The sequence below is a fragment of the Suricata suricatta genome, chromosome 16, assembly GCF_006229205.1.
Source record: "Suricata suricatta isolate VVHF042 chromosome 16, meerkat_22Aug2017_6uvM2_HiC, whole genome shotgun sequence".
Classification (NCBI taxonomy): domain Eukaryota; kingdom Metazoa; phylum Chordata; class Mammalia; order Carnivora; family Herpestidae; genus Suricata; species Suricata suricatta.
In genome coordinates this window covers 8729654-8746914 of record NC_043715.1, presented here as the reverse complement: position 1 = coordinate 8746914, position 17261 = coordinate 8729654, and the positions used below count along the sequence as shown (strand labels likewise).

The 17261-nt window shown below is 46.1% G+C and overlaps 1 protein-coding gene across 16 annotated transcripts in view; it reads left to right on the top strand.

Annotated features, from left to right (window-relative positions):
- Positions 1–17261, top strand: part of WWOX (WW domain containing oxidoreductase) — a 923424-nt gene that overhangs the window by 308816 nt on the left and 597347 nt on the right. Inside the window, exon 9 of one of the 16 annotated variants that reach the window (XM_029926483.1) lies at positions 9278–9318. The exons of the other annotated variants lie outside the window; for them this stretch is intronic. Within the exon in view, the coding sequence (XP_029782343.1) occupies positions 9278–9298 (21 nt within the window). The 3' untranslated portion in view covers positions 9299–9318. The remainder of the gene's footprint in view (positions 1–9277; positions 9319–17261) is intronic. 16 annotated transcript variants of the gene reach the window in all.

Genomic DNA, 17261 nt, shown 5'->3' with positions numbered 1-17261 from the left:
AATAGCAAGGCATTGGCTAAGGACTGTCGCAGCCAGCTAGCAGCTCTCTGCAGGCCAGAAAGAGCCACCTCTAAGATTATTGAGCCATCGTGTGGCACAGCCGACCAAGCCCTTGCAGCACGCAGGCTGTCGTTTCGCTGTTCCATAGTTGCAGAATAATTTAGGGATGATGGGGAGAAAGTGGGCTCTCTTTATCTGTTAATTCCTTGGAGGAAGTTCTGTTCAGAATGAATAGTCTTGAAATGTGTAATAAAGTTACCTATCAAGACCACTTTTACAGAGAGATTTAAATGTGATAATAAGAATAAAAGAAAATGAAGTGACATTGAGGGCGTCTTCTTTTATAACAGCTCTTGGTCTTGACTGTTAAGCACACTGTAAAATGACTTTTATACATTTGTGGATGGAAATGGTTCTGCTGAAATTTTAAGTGTTAACATTGTTCAAACTTCCATTACTAACACCTCTTGCATTGCCACAAATGGTTTCGTGTTTGACATTTTGATCACACTACCCTGGGACATTTTACACTGATGCTTTCATTTCGTGTGATAGGAAGGGTCTGCGTATTTTGATTTCGGCTCCTTTCTTCAGGAAGCCAGTGCATTACGATTGCACATCTTACCCCAATGCATCCTATCAACTGATCGTCACAGAAGATATTCTGGAGAGATAGAGAAAGCTCAAATGTTTTATTTGTCAGACTGGCATGGGTAGGAAAAAAATATATATATATTTTTCAACCTAGTGCCTTCCCTTCCAGATTTTCTTGTTTGTTTTCCTTAAAGGTCCTGCTGCTCAGACTGCAATTCATAACCGTACCTTATTTTTTTATAACATTCCTTACTGAGATATAATTCTCATACCAAACAATCCCTCATGAAAGCATACTACCTAATGGCTTGTAGTATATGCAGTGAGTTGCATAGCCATGGACACGATCAATTTTAGGACATTTTTATTACCCTCCCCCAAAACAAAGCCTGCACCTCCAAGCTGTCCCCCCACCATCCCACTCCATCCACCAGCGCTCGGCCACCACGAATCTACTTTGTCTCTATAGATCTGCCTCTCCCGGACATTGCGTATAAATGGAGCCGTGCCATACGTGGTCCCTGCACACTGCCTTCTTTCACTTAGCATCATGTCTTCGAGGTACCGCACCTTATTTTTCAGCCCTTGACTTGTGATTTCTTCCTTATAAATATAACCTTTAAAACAAGATAATACCTGTGGGCACAGATATGTTTGACGTGTTCCGGCATGTGAGATCTATTGGATTCCTCGTTGTAGCCACCACACCTGCTAGGCCTCCTACAAGTGCTTGCCACGTACGGAAGTGCAGGATGGATAAAGGTGATGCCTCGAATCTCCCTCAGCGCTGCGGCGGGCCTACCACAGGGGGAGGCGGGCTCATAACAGGGTATGTGCTGAACTACGCTTCGGAAACCCCGAGGAGCTCAGACGTCAGAAGCTGATGCCCTATCTCATAGGGAATCATGTCTTCATCTTCTCCACCCCGGGTGCTGAGCGCAGGGACTTCCTCGTGCTGTTCCGGGCTCTCCTTGGTCACCCAGCTTGGCTGTGTCCGCTGGTCGGCAGCACCTGTCCTGAGATGGGAACTTTGGTAGAAGGACAAATGCGATGTCGTGAATATTTTGCTTCTCTCCTCCCAGAGTTTCGCAGAGGAGAGTAGGGAGCCCTTTTGTCAAAACTAGTGCTTTCTAAAGTTTCGGCCTGTTTTTTTGCAAGGCTGACTTTGGATGGGGATAACTTGAGCCCTGCTTTTCATCTTGATGAAAGGGAAATTCATTTCTCTGTCCATGAGGATCAGTTTGCAGTTTGCCAGGAGCAGTCCAGGGAAACCTGTCTAGTGTTACAGTTGTTATCAATCCCGGGCAGATCGTGACTGGGCAGGGGGCTGGGGGCGGGGGTGGACCGTGAACTTACTGGACGGAATTGGACCATCAGCTCTCAGTTTCATTTCAAGACCTGTCCCCCATTATCACAGAGGATGGAAAGTCTGTTTAAGTTAGAGCTAGCTAATTGCTTCCTTATTTGAAGACCTAAATGAGTTTTCAAGTGAAATGCATATCTCCAAGTGCTAAGTAGCCAACACACAATAGGCAATTGAGATAGCAAAGACTAATTTAGAAAAGGTTGTTCTTTCTTTTTTCTTTCTTCTCTCTCTTCTCTCCACCCTGCTCCCGCCCCTGTCTTTCTCTTTCCTCCTTTCTTCCCTTCTCTCCCTCCCTTCCTCCTTCAGATCCTTCTTTCTTCTTTTTTTTCTCCTTTCATTTAACCATTACAAAAACAACGGCGTTGTGTCCGTAGGCTTTTGCTGGTAATTAAATAAATTATTTATACATTTAACACCATCTTGAATTACTAGGTGATCATCTTAGGCACTCTAAAGTATAAGAGCCCTTGAAAGCAGTATCCAAGCATAGATATTCTATAGCACGCCTTACAATCTAAATATTGCTTTTAGTGTAATCGAAGCAGGAGAGTAGTCACAGCAGTTGATGGACTATTTTTCAAATTGATTTCAAAAATGTATTTAAGGGGATGATCTTCTAGTCTAGATTACCTATTGATTTTTAATATGAAAAGCTCATTATGTAAGCAGTAACTGCATATAAAAACCTAGCAAACCTTTGCATAAATCCTTTAATTGAATTTCCAGAGCCCGTGGTTCTACTTTTTTTTTTTAATTAAATCTATTTCTTTTTTTAAGTGTTACTGTGTAATTTGCATGCTGTGAAGAGGCCCTGTCCCAGATAAAGTGCCATTGATCCTTATTAAACCTCACCTCTGGGCTTGCTTAAAACTAACTGGAAAAATTAAAGTGTTCATGCCATGGTGCACTTACAGCTTGTGTGATAGGATTATGGAAAAAATAATAAAACTAATTTCCAGGAGAGAATTTATAATGTGAGATTTTATTTTTTTTCAATTTGATAATTAATAGTGAAATCGTATCATATATATAAATCATATTTCAGCCCTATAAACGGAAATGGCAATTAGTAAAGATAATATACACTTGATGTAAAACCATCATGTTACGTGCGGATAATCTTTTGGCACTTTAATTTTTTAATTGTAGAGGGAAAGGATTATGAATTCAAGCCCGACACATTAAATGGTGGGTTTCCTTTGAAAAATCTGATTCTTTTACTATGCACTATATTAGGAGAGTTTTAGTTTTAGTGTGGGGAAGTATAAAAGACACTGAGAAAGATATCCTGGTTATGTTTGTGCTAAAATGTATGTATTAGAATTATCAGGGGAAAGAAAAATATAAAGGCTCCAATAGGTTTTTCTATTTTTTAATACCTAACATTTGTTATTTTAAAAGCAATAAAATCCCCTAAAGAAATATTCATAATCAATAAGAACACAAAATATGGAATATATTAACTGAGTTATAAAAATGTTTGTAGTATAGCGCAAAATGAAAAACACAGCAAGTTATGTACGGTTTAAAGTGTAATCAATTTTGAGGTTGTATACAAGGATATAAATGATAAACACAAGTAGTAGCATTTTTAGTAAAGGCTGTTACAAAATACTGTATTTATGGCCTATTCCATTCTTTTTATAGCTCATTAATGTAGAAAACAAACACAGTGTATCCATCTTCTCAGACAGCTTAAAATTCCCTTAAATGATATTTTTAAATGGAAATACTGAGCTCATTTGATCTGTTTCTTATTTGCACGTGCTAGTTTGAACAGGCGTATTTACCGGGGTTCCTTTGCAGACTTTGGGAGAAAAATGTGCAGACAGTGATACGCTGCCCATCCTTGCACAAAATGGGGCTGAGTCGAACACCTTTACGAACAGGTTCACTATTATTCTGGTCCTCTCAAAGGGCTCCGTGCCCACTCCCCAGGTTCCCCCCAACCCCCGGCCCCCCCAAAGAAGAACCTTCACACCTTTGGAAGCTGCATTAATTCTTCCGGGCCACAAGGGGGCTGTTGAGTTCCTGGTTCACTGCACTTGCTGGCAGGAGAGTTTTATTGCTGGCTCCAGAGGTGCTTAATTTCCTGTGGTGCCTATGAATATGCATGTGGTGTGTGCTCAGCAATCTACCAGTTCAAACTAGGCAGCTGGTTCCAGTGGTGAGGTGTATGTCTCTGTCTCTGTCTCTCTCTTTCCCTTGGACAGGTCCTTTCTGAGTAAGCTGAATCTGTAATGTCGTTTCAGTACTATTTTCAGTATTGTGTTCAATTTTGATGTTTCCATCATGGCCTCTTTCTTTTCCTTTCCTTTTTGTCATTCTTAAGCAGTCACTAGCCTGTTATGATCAATGGAGCATAGTTCCGTGACTGTAGGAGCCGCAGACTGGGGTACCCAGCCTTCCTAAAGCATAAGTAGGATTTAGGAATGCTCTGTTTGTTTCCAATAAGGTAAGAGTGTTTGGAAAAGAAAAGAAAAACCTGGGTAAGAAGGGCAACATACAGTTCATTGCTACATAGTTCCATCCATCTATCCTTCTATCACTACCCATCCATCCATCCATCCAGCCATTCGTCCATTCACCATTGATCCATCTGCCATCCATCATCCATCCCCACCATCCACCATCCACCATCCATCATCCATCCCCACCATCCACCATCCATCCGCCATCCATCCATCCACCATCCATCCATCCATCAATCCATCCATCCATTCGTCCATCCATCCATTCGTCCATCTGCCATCCATCATCCATCCAACAACATCCATCCATTCACCATCCACCATCCATCCATCTACCATCCACCATCCACCCACCATCCATCCATCCACCATCCATGCATCCACCCGTCCATCCATCCACCATCCATCCAGTGTGTATTGAGTGCCTGCTATGTGTCAGGTACTACCTCAGACATTAGGGATATCAATTTGAATGTGGAATCTTATTATCTCGTGGGAAAGACAAAGACACATACAAATAAACTTAACAAAGAGAAACAGAGACCCAGCTCAGCCTTGGGCTAACTCAGCCTTGGGCTAGAACGTTCATTTTAATGTTAGGAGCTTTTTTTTTTTTTTTTAACTTATAGCTCTAGTTTATTTCGACTTTATAGTTCTTTAATGTTTTATTTGTTTTTGAAAGACAGAGACAGAGTGCGAGCAGGGGGAGGGCAGAGAGAGTTCGAGACACAGAATCTGAAGCAGGCTCTAGGCTCTGAGCTGTCAGCACAGAGCCCGATGCGGGGCTCAAACTCATGAACCGTGAGCTCATGACCTGAGCTGAAGATGGATGCTTAACTGACTGAGCCACCTTGGTGCCCCTGATGTTACAATTTATAAAACTAACATTGCTATAAAGAAATACGTCTCTGAGGCATGACAATATAAAAGAAAGTACTTTAGTAAAAATGAAGAGGGTATATTCTTTTCCCTAAAATGGACTGATGCTGGTCTGGTTGCCTCCAGAGAATTGCATAGCCATTGTCATAGGGAGGGTCAACACAGAGGATCGTCTGTGGAATGTGGGCAGTCATCTGCAAGTTGAGGACAGCGGCCAGGGCACCAAATGAAGTGGTGTAAGTATTTGGCCTGTGAACCTGGACAGTGGCCACAGGCAGGATTCAGAGTTCCACGCTAGGAATGAAAGCCAAGCTGAGCTAGGAAAAGCCCAACCAGCACAAATTAGAGGCCTCCAGTGATGTTGACCCACTAGTGCCCCAATCACTGCCCCTTCCTGAAGACATACAGCCAATGACAAAGAAAACGGGGACACCTGAGAGAGCTGAGGGGCTTTAAAGCCAAGAAGCAGGCTTGCAACAGCCATATGTTCTTTGAGGCAATGGATGGATTTCATGATTGGGCCACATCTTCTAGTATATCAGAACAGTCCACCTTCTGGATCCTCCTTGTCCAATATGATAGCCCCTAGCCACATCTAGCTATTTAAATTCAAATGAATTAATTAAAATAAAAAACTTGAATGTGGCACTAGCCACATTTCAGAGGCTCAGTAGCCACATGTGGTCGGTGGCCACCATATTGAGTTGTGCTGCTTTGGAACATGTCGGTCATGGCGGAGTGCTCTATTGGACAGCACTGTGCCCAAGCAGGAGTCTCCAAAGTGTGAAGAAAGACTCATTAGGGTTCCAAAAGAAAACATTACAACTTTGGTTATGTGTTATATTCTTCTATGTATCATTAAATATCTCCATGCATTTATCCAGTGGCAGGTACTACTGGTTTAAGTGCTTTCTATATATTTACACCTGCCATCCATTCTAGTATCCTGTGAGGTAGCCATTCCTGTCTTACAGATGAGGACACAGGCACAGTGAGAAAGAGGTGGCAGAATCAGGATTCCACCTCGGGTGATCTAGCTCCTCATCCCTCCTTTTTTTTAGTTTTTAAAAATTTTTTTAAATGTTTATTTTTGAAAGAGAGAGTGTGAGCAGGGAAGGGGCAGAGAGAGAGTGTGAGCGGGGGAGGAGCAGAGAAAGAGGGAGACACAGAATCCGAAGCAGGCTCCAGGTGCTGAGCTGTCAGCACAGAGCCCGACGCGGGGCTCGAACCCAGGATGCATGAGATAATGACTTGAACCAAAGTCGGATGCTTAGCCAAGTGAGCCACCCAGGCGCCCCTCCTCACCCCTCCTCTCACCTGCTGCATGACATTGGCTCTCAATGAAGCAGGATTGATCTTGACACATATTACATAGAATGTTGACACGTGTGCCTTCCCCAGTCCTTGGAGAGTCAGGAGCCGAATGCAAGCCCTTCCGAATTGAGGCTGGATATTTCTTTCGGTCATGGCGCAGCCTCTACTCCTCGTGGGCTTGCGGCATTGGAAAATGCATCCTGGTTTCCCAACGTGTGCTCAGTTACATGGATTGAGACACTCAATTATCTGGTTTCAAATAACGCATCCGGCACAAAAGGAGCAAATGCCTTGAAAAGATTTCTGCAAAGAGACCCATGTTTGAAGATAATACTTAGAATGTGAATGCAGGCGGTAAAAACTGACATCACTGGCAATTCACCTCCTCCTCACATGAAGCCTTCATCTGTTACAAGGTAAACACAATGACGGTTTGATCAGATCTTAGAAGAGATCAGTGCAAAGCCCCCAAATCTAAATTAGCACAAAGAAATGTGCAGTTGCATGCACTGTTTTTAGTGATGAATGAAAGTCACCCTCATCCTCTCTCCTGCCTTGTGATCAGAGATAAAAGAATGATACACGTTTATAATTTGTAAATAAACAACGTAGACCTGTACTGAGGAATCTGTCTTGAATTTTTCTGACTGATCAAGGTACACAGTGTAAGCAGTCTGGAGCCTTTAGGGTTTGAAACAGAATCTGCCGCCTCTGCCCGTCTTGGTTTTCATTGTTCATTTGGGTCTCGCTCTGTTTGTCCTCTGCCTATTAGAAGATCATTCTTTCAGTAAAGTTACAAATCATGAAGTGAAAGGTATTTTGTAAGGGGGGGGAAGCCATTGATTGAAACAGAGTTGTGGCTCAGAGACTGAACTTTTGATGGGAACTGTGCCTTAACTGTGGGAGAGCTTCTCCCACCCCCTCCCCCATTAATTTGAAGGTATTCAAGGTTTCTTTCAAAAATGTTCTGGTGCCGGTGCATAACTGCACTGAACCCAGTTGACAGAAGCCTGGAAAATTGCAAAGATAGAGGTTTTCCCCTGCATTCTGGAACTGTTCTCAGAACTTTTTCAAGCACGCGGAACCTTTTGCTCAGGGCAAGGGAAGTATGCGTGTGTGCGTGTGTGCGTGTGTGTGTATGTGTGCGTTGTGAAGGTGACAGGATAGCCGTCTTTGTGAAACCTCGTACAGAAATAATCTATCTATGAGCCTTTCCTATTCATCTTTCTGGCGCTGTTACTTTACACTGTCAAATTTCATGCCAGAAGGGAACCCTTGCTCACTCCGAGATTGCTTAGCTCTTTCTGTATCCCTGGTTAGTGCTGACCTACCCAACGCCTCCATTCCTGACCTGCTTTGTTTTCAGACGCTTTTTGAGAGCTTTCCAAGCACATCTGTGTCTAAAGAGTAACTTAGAACCGGCTTGTTACTGCCGCGCCTGCTCGGAGCAGTAGTAGATAGGACACATCTTTTTGGATGGAATATACTGGAGCTGAGGGCGCCATATTTTTTAGCACCGCCATTCCGTAATCCCTGTTAGTGAAACCGAGGTGAAAGAGGGCACTTGGCTTTTCCAGTGTCGCATAGCTCCACATTTTTTTTTTTAATTAACCCACATTTATCGAATGCTTACTGGGCCTCATGCTACGTGCTTATACGTGTGCTTTCTCATCCCCCGACCACCTTGTGAAGTGGCTACTCTTGTTAACCTCACTTTTAACTGTGGAGAATCCGAGGCTCAGCGAGGTGAAGGAACGGGCTCACGTCACACGGCTGGTCAGGGACAGAGCTCGTATGAGCGCCGCCGGTGCGAGGAAGGACACGTGTGCCACGTGCCTGGGGAGGGAGGCTGCCTCCCGCGTTCGGCTGTACTCAGCTGGAGGGCACGGCTCACTCTGTTGGGAGGAAGGCCCGACGAAGAAAGGGCCGTTCGTGCATGTTCCCGGAAGTGCGTTGGAGGTGAGCTTCCGGATCTGTGGGACTCGCAGCTCTGCGTGTCGGGACCCCTCCGCCCCCGGATAGGGTAAACCATTCTGCGCAGAATCTCAGAGGGAGCCCATGAATGCGACGGGCACTGACACTTAATCTTGGTCTGTGTCAAGGTCGTGCCAAGGCTGAAATTAACGCACAGCCAAGATGGAGAACCCCCCCAACCCAAGTCAGTATTTCATTCCTTCCTTTTAGTCTACCCTTTCCAGGCACTCAAATGCGAAAGCCACTTGCCCCTTTCTAATTTGGTGTCAAAGCCGTATGAGAAACGCTCCAGGTTTTTGCATGCCCTGTTCTCAGGGAGACACCAGCCAGCCCCCAAGGAAGCAAGGCTCCACTTTCAGGGGGGTCCTCCACCTGCGAAGCGTCCTCTGACTCGGGAGACTTTGAAAATGCTTTCATTTTTACCCCCATCTGGGTAGATTTTTTTTTTTTCCAGTAGTTTCTTAATGGTCTTTAGTGAAGGAAGTAAGTGGCACTGATCAGTGAAGGTGGACAGTAAGATTTATAATGTATTTGTGCTAGCTGATTGCCAGCAAAACCGGCCTTTCCCAGCGGTGCTGTCCGCAGACTCGGAAAATCAATAGGGATTAACCTCTGCCCTCCTTCACATACTTATACTGTGGGCTGCGTCGCTTACCAATATTTCATCTGTTTCACTTAGGTGCTGTTACTTACTCAATAATGTGTGGCCGGGCTCGCAAGGTAACTAATTAATTTTTTAAAATGCAGCATCACTTGTAAGTGTGATAGAATGTCACACCTTTGGAAATCAAGGCCCTTTTGGTTTATGTATTAAACCCACATTAATTAGTCTTAATTAAACAACAACAACAACAACAAAGAATGGGGAAGGGAAAGAGCTGAAACTCTAGGGTTTTGCTTGTTCTCAAAACCCCCTTGTGGTTAACGGTGCGGGGAGCTGCTGTGGCTCCAACATAGCCGGTGTCCCTGGATCATGGCTCCTTCAGGAAATTGCTGCTCTTACCTATGTAATATATAGGGACATTTGCAGACGGATAGATAGATGGATAGATAGATAGATAAGCCAGCTTGCAGTGAAATGAACCCAATGTATACTTCTTCTCAGGAATTAAAATTACCTTTAATAAATTCTATCTGCAAACGTATGCAAAAGTTGGTATGAACATATGTTTGTAGGAGCTGCTCTTAATTACGACTACACCGGATGAAAAAGGAACAAATTTGTAATAACACGCCGTTTTTTACCTTTCCGTTTAAGCTTTGACATATGGTAAACCGCTCTGCGTTTGTCTTAAAAATTGAAATGGTTGTATATTTCCTTCAGACCCTTTTGTTCGCAGAATTTTTTTTTTTTTTTTTTGCAACTATACGTATTCCCTAGAGTTTACTTACAGTTTGCTATTGATCGGGCAGCTAGTATTTGAATTGGTCGATGTACTCTGTAACTTGTTTAAGATACCCTACCTGAGCTATTAGTTTAAATAATGTATTCATAAATTGATTAATCATTACAGTAAGACTTATTAGCTGCATTTATATCTGCGTGTTATCCACAATTGACTTGTACTCTAATAATCACGCATACTTAAGCAGAAGTTGGGTTTCACACCATGATTTAATAATTATCAAGGTGGAGAACAATAGTATTTGTGTGCAGAAGTGGAGGCAGGGTTTGGAAGGTTGGGTCTCTACTCCCTCCAACGGCCACCTCCCGGGGGGTAGTCTTTCTGCTGGCTTTTGGGGGCGCCCACAGAGCTTGGGTGCCTGTAGGACACCTGTGCCCCAGCCCAGGCGTGCCAAGTAGCGGCAGGGCGGGTCGGCCTTGGTCAGGCGGTGCCCCACGGAATGCTCTGGAACAGTTGTGTGCAGACGTCATGTGGGCTCCCGAGCAGAGAGGAAACAGGCCAGCTGAATACAGGGCTTAGGGCTATGTGCACTTTTTTGTTAAATTTTTTAATGTTTTTTATTTATTTTTGAAAGACAGATAGAGACAGCACGAGCTGGGGAGGGTCAGAGAGAGAGGGAGACAGATTCTAAAGCAGGCTCCAGGCTCTGAGCTAGCTGTCAGCACAGAGCCCGATACAGGGCTTGAACCCACGAACCGTGAGATCATGACCTGAGCCAAAGCTGGACGCTTAACCGACTGAGCCACCCAGGCGCCCCTGTGTGCACTTTTTCAAAAATACATTTTGGGGTGCTTGGGTGGCTCAGTCGGTTAAGTACCTTACTTCAGCTCAGGTCATGATCTCATGGTTTGTGGGTTGGAGTCCTGCGTCGGGCTCTGTGCTGACAGCTCAGAGCCTGGAATCTGTTTCACATTCTGTTTCGCTCTCTCTCTACCCCTCCCCTGCTCTTACACTGTCTCTCTCTCTCTGTGTCTCAAAAATAAATAAACATTAAAAAAATTTTAATACATTTTATTCTTTTAGAGCCATTCCAGGCTTGCCACAAACTTGAACGGAAGGTTCAGAGAGTTCCCATACACCCCTGACCCCCCCACACGCACAGCCTGCCCCAGCCACACACTGTAGTCAGACTGCACTTTTGTTCAAAGCCGTCTCTTGGGCAGCAGATGGTAAATCATGGCTTTGCATCGGGGCCCGCCCAACCCGGCCATTCCTGACTCCTTCAGCAGCCGGGTTTAGGGTTTCTCTTTGGGTGTGGGATTCTGGGAGGCTCCTTCCACTCCGTCCTCCCTGGAAGCCAAACCTCCTTTCCTCCTCCCACTGGGTTGGAAAGTCATCTTGCCTCACCCCATGATTTTTCTCCTTCATAAATCCCCCTTCCAAGCCGTACTCAACAACCTGCTAAATTAACATATACAGTGTTCCTTCGGTGGTGGTGAGGGGAGCCTGTCTTGTGGCGTGCATTTGTTCAGCTGTGTTGGAGGTGTTGGAGGGGCACTGCCCACCGCATGAAGGACATCTGCTCACAACTGAGCAATTGTGCTTCTGGCGCAGGGCGGCACCTCCGCCTGGAAGTGGGCTCCAGATGAAAGAACAGACTGCCATGGAGCTGCCTCCCCGAGGACCCTGCTCCCCTGCATGGGGCTTCATACATTATTAAGAGCAAACCTACTTTCTGCTGCCGCCCCTCGCCACTCTGATTTTGCCAGCCTTATTCAGAATGTCAGCATGGCTCACTTTTCTACAAAGGCAGAACAGGCCGGCCAGGAAGCTTCGGCAGATAAATTATTTACAGTGTTTAATTATCATCGTACAGATTTATTAAACTTCTTGGTTACCTAGGAGCCTGTGGAGCTGCTGTAAAGAGCTTGCTAAACTTTGAACAGTAGACACATTATTGGAAAACAAAATCCCTCTGTGAATGCCACTACTGTACCTCAGGTGTGTGTGGCGGGGTGCGGGGTACGTGGTGGTGTGCGGGCAGGTGGCTCCCAACCGGCTCTCGGGGAGGGCAGCAAGCTCCGATCTTCAGTGTGTGCTGATTACCGCGGTGTAAATGCGCCACGGCCAGCGGAAAGGTCCGAAACACGGGGGTGCACCCTCCGACTCTCCCACAGTCATTTCCACTCTGCAGACATAATAGACACAGCCTCAAGTCCATGGTTAATAGCCAGGCACACTGGAATCACTCACAAATATTGAGTTTTGAGGACTTCTTACCTTTGTTGTGTATAGAGCTTACTTAATCGTGAGTGTATGTAATTTACTGTTAAACAACGGGCGTGTCCAACAGCCAGTTCATAGAATGCCCGGTGACTTAGCAGTTGGCTCCCTGGAGTCGATCAGACCCGGCTGCAACACATCACTGTGTGATGGACTGGCTGCCACTGTTAAATTGCAGTCCTGGGTTCGGATGAAGTTCATGATCTAGTCCTAATTCGGGCTCCTTGCTAGTAGGCTGTCCCTGCACCATTTTCCGCCGGGGCGTGACGAGCCGGTTGGCAGTGCCGCTAAGTGTCCTCGACAGCAAGCAGACACATGCACCCTGACTGGTACATCCCAGACGAGTCTGCTGTACTGATATTAAGGACAACAGTATTTTGCCAGAAGCTATAACAAGATGATTCTGTAACAACAGCATGGTGACACCAGACCATGTTTTGCAATTTTCTTTAATATTTATGCTGGATAAATAATTTATCTCTTTTTTCAGGGTTTTTTTTTTTTCATATTGAACATGTTGATATAGACAGGTGCTAGGTTTTCCCTGAATGACTACAGCAAGGATGCAGTTATTTTCTCCCCCCTGCAAAACAGGTGCGTCAGCAGAGTTGAGCCTCTGGGAATTGTTTTCACAACTCCGCATCCCATCTACTAATATGAACTAATGAGATCTATTAAGGGCCGGCCCACACATTTGAAGGGAGTTACTTATTAATGTGACATCTTTGCATGGCATTATAACATCAGCACTGCCATTCGCTGAGGTATTGGAACGCTCAAAGTCACGGCTCACCTGTCACCTCTTTGAGACTCAACCGGAGAAGCTCCTGATAGCCTTGGCGTTCTTTCAGGCTCAGTGCCGTTGACATTCAGGGCCAGACCATTCCTTGTGTGGGGTTCTCTTCTGCGCGTTGCAGGATGTTTAGCAGTATCCCAGGCCTCTGTCCGTCAGGTGCTAGTAGCAACCCCTCTTCCCAGTTAGGGAGAATCACAAATGTCCCCAGATATGGCCAGATGCCCTCTGGGGGCGGAGCAAAATGCATGTTCTACAGCCTCCGGTCCTAAGCATTTAGAGGGTACAGGAAAGGATTGTCTCATTGTATTTAATCCTCCCTCCCTCTCTGGCTTCCAGGAACCGCCAGCCCTCCCCAACACTAGAATTAGGAATCAAGTAACCTTATGTGACCAAATCAACTTCTGCCCTGGGGCACAGTGGGTGAAACGGGGGCCTTTTCTTTTCCAGACTGCTGCTCGCTCTGGCCGCAGACTGCTGTCCGGCTCCGGGAGAGGCGGCCGTGTTCCCGGGGCCTGGGGAGCGTGCCCCGTGGAGGCTTCTACTGCCCTTGCCGGGAAAGGAGGGGATACCGGGAGCGAGTCTGTTCAGAGGATGCTCCGCATCCCAGTAACCTTTGAGTCTGACACAGGCTGAGCAGCTGGTGCAGAACGAGCTTCAGGAAGGCTCTGTGGATTCTCTCAGCTCTGTCTCAGGAGCTGCTCAGCCCTGGTGGCACCCTTAATCCTAGGCCAGGATATGAAGGTGCCCCTGGAATTGTGCCCTGTTTAGCCTTCACAGCGGTCCATTCCAGCCATTTTCTTCCTCTCCGAGAGGGCCGAGACTGACCTGTTCCTGGTTTTCCCTCTGCAGGCATAGGGCTCGCTGGTCCTCCCGTGGGGTCTGCCCGCATAACCTCTGAACACGATGGAATCCATTCCTCGCCAGCCCTGCCTTGAACCTGGGTCCTCGGGTCGCTGATCCGAGAACCTTTGGAGCTGATGGCAGGGGTGGGGTGGGAATTCTGGCCTCATCTGGCATCATCTGAGACAGTGTGTGTGGTGAAAGGAGGCAAGCTGTGAGTCAGGTGAACCTGGAATGTTCTTTGTGGGCTACTTAGGCACTGTGTGACCCTGGGGGCAATTGATTTCACCTTTTTTTTTTTTTTTTTAGATTTATTTATTTATTCTGAAGTTGGAGAGGGGCAGAGAGACAGAGAGATCCCAAGCAGGCTCTGCACTGACAGACAGCACAGAGCCCGATGGGGGCTCGAACTGACAAACTATGAGAAGATGGTGATCTTCTCTGAAATCTAGAGTTGGACGTTTAACTGCGTACCCAGGTTTTCACCTTTTTGTCTTAGTTTCCTCATCTGTTAAATGGTCATAATGATGTCTCTGTGGCAAAGTGGCTGGTGATCAGATAAAGTAATGACCATGTGCATCTTTCTAAGCTGGGGTCCAGTAAAGGCCTCAGTCAGCTACCCCGGCTCTTGTGGTTCCTTTGGTCTCACTGCCTTTTGGGCATTCCCTTAAATAATGGTACCAGGCCGCCTTTTGAAAGGCAGGCCCTTTCAAAAATAGTTAAGGAGATCAATAGTTATTTGCTTACTTTCTGGCTGAGACGAGATTTCATGCTTGTTACTGGCCCATCTGTAGCGAAAGCACATTCTGTTAAGTTTCCCTTGGAGTCGTTAATCTGCCCCAGCCTCAGTTTCCCTATCTGTAGAGTGAGTCTCACCAAGGCGATTATGAAGCTAGATTGGGTGAGGGTGGGGGTCAGGCATCTTGGCCGGCCGTGGGTGAGGACTCATGTCCTTCCCGGCCCCCCTGGCTCTTGGACTCATGCACGGGCACACCGAAGGGCTTTTCTCTGTTCAGTTGGCCAGGTCCCCAAGCCGAAGCCCTCACTCTGTGAGCCTCCTAACACACACTTCAGGGTCCACAAAATGCCGTCTGAGAGAAAGCAGCAGGGAGGTGTCTGAGCTCTTCTTTTCTTCTCACTGATTCCTCGGGGACACAGTCTCGTTCCTCCCTTGGAAGACATCTTCAAGTGTGTGCATGCATGTGTGTAACATGGGTGTTATGTGTTTGAATGTCTGAACTGAATGTGGACAGGACCCCTATTTCTAGAAAGTTCTAACTCTGCTTCTCTGTGGGCTCCTATCCCCACTCTGCAGGTTAGAAGAGTCAGATGGAAATGACCTTGGGCTGAGCATCCAAACTGGGGCTTGGGATGATGGGGAGGTACCACTCGGCGGTCTTTGCGATGGTCAAAAGGGCTTTTGGAAATCCTCTGGACAGGTTGTCTGCCATCGGAGACCATGGTTCCGGCCGGAGCACTTGTCACCAAAGCTGCTGATACCCAGAGGGTGTCTCGTTGGCGTGGGTAGCAGTTGTTGGAGGAGGAGGGGGTGACGGATAGTCTGATGATTTTAATGTTTATATTCCGCTGGGGTAGGCTCTAACAAAGACCTATCGTTTCCCAGTAACCAATTCTTTTAAAAGAACATCTGTTGAAACTGGCAATTTACATTCTTTCTAAAATACGGAGCGACATAATTAACCCTCTGGGGAGACTAATATTAGTTTATTAGAGACAATTTCTAGTTCTGTTTATTTTTACACTAAACGATTTGTTCAGATTGGGGAAAAATTTTTTTTTCTTGGTTGTGGCGTGAGTTTGCTTTTATTTGGAGTTGACTTTTCCTCATCAAGGGCACACAAGGTAAATAGCCAGGTGATAATATGTGGTCACGATGATCATTGGCCGTGACCGAATAGAAGCGTGCTGAAAGTACTTGACAGTGTGTGACATGTTAATAACTTGGCATTATACTAATGCTCAGGTCTAATTAGTCTATTTTAAAGTGACCTGGCCTGTTATTAACGTGCACGTACTTATGTAGTTCCCTTTATCATCACGTTGGGCTCCCTTGGCAGTCGGAATTGGCGGAATTGTCATCTGCTCGTGACTGCCTTGCCTACGAATTGATTACGCTCTCTACAGGAAGATCCCAAACACTCGGTTGTTTCTAACACTGGACGGAATTCAGGCCACTTCTTGTGGGCAGAAGAGAGACAAGACAGGACCTTTTGATGTTGCTTAGAGGCCACGGAACCGCCAGTCCCCCTTACTGTTCCCTTGAACTGGAGAGAAGCCCCTGGAACAGCCAACCATTTGCCCTCAGTTCCATATCCTGCAGCAAACTAAGTTGGTTCCTGTTTTCCACACGATGAATCCTCAAATCCAGGGATTCCCTTACCAAGTAACCTTCTACTTTTCTTCTCCAATATAAACGCTCAGTTACGCCATGAATTCAGTGGCTCAGAACCTTCCGCCATTGCCATTTGCCCTACTGCAAAGCCGGACTCGTTATAGGCGCTCATAAAAGTACAATGAGCTCATGCAAGAGTCTTTATAAACTCTGTGGCTCGGCTCACAATCCCCTCACTGGGCCCCGGGTACCTGCTCCGGCCTCCTTTCCTGCCCCTGCCCTGCACTGGCCAACTTGGTGCATTGGCCAAACTGAGCTGAGCTCACCAGGCTGAATCATTGGTACCAGCTGCAGCCTCACCACTGTCTCACCCTCCCTTGTCTATCGGCAAGCTCCTGTTCATCCTTCAAAACCCAGTTCTAGGCATTGTATCTTCCGTGAAGCCTTCCCAGATCTTTACTCACCTAGACAACTGGTCATCCCATTGCCAGTGCTGCCCGGACCCTGTGGGAGGATCCCTCCGTGACTGCCCAGTCACATGGTCATCTTCCCCGTCTCATGACTCCCTTCTTGCAGAGAGGATTGCACTTTATTCATTTCTAACCCTGACAAGGCTAGCACCTACTAGATGATCAATGAATAGTAGCTGAATTTATTTATTATTTTCTTACTAGTAGTTGAATTTAATTCTGTCCCTTTCCTCATGTCAGTGATCTGTGTTTAAGATCTAATGCTGCTCGGTGCCTTGTTTTCGTTGACTTATAAAAGGGTGCGCTGCATGTGGGTGGCAGTGATTACAAAATCCAATCAAACTTGGAGTCCCTCACTCACACATGGAGTTTCTTTATTTGCAAGCTGGAATATTAGGGCTGAATTTGAAACCCCAGAAGGAAATGTCAGCATATGAAGCTATTTTGACTAAAACCAAAATAGTTGTTTCAGGCGAGGGGCGCGGAGCTACAGACACCTCTGGGGACCCAAGAGCTACCCCCAGCCAGTGGGTTCTTTTTCCACCTTTCGCTGAGATGCTGCAGCCCGTAGTTCT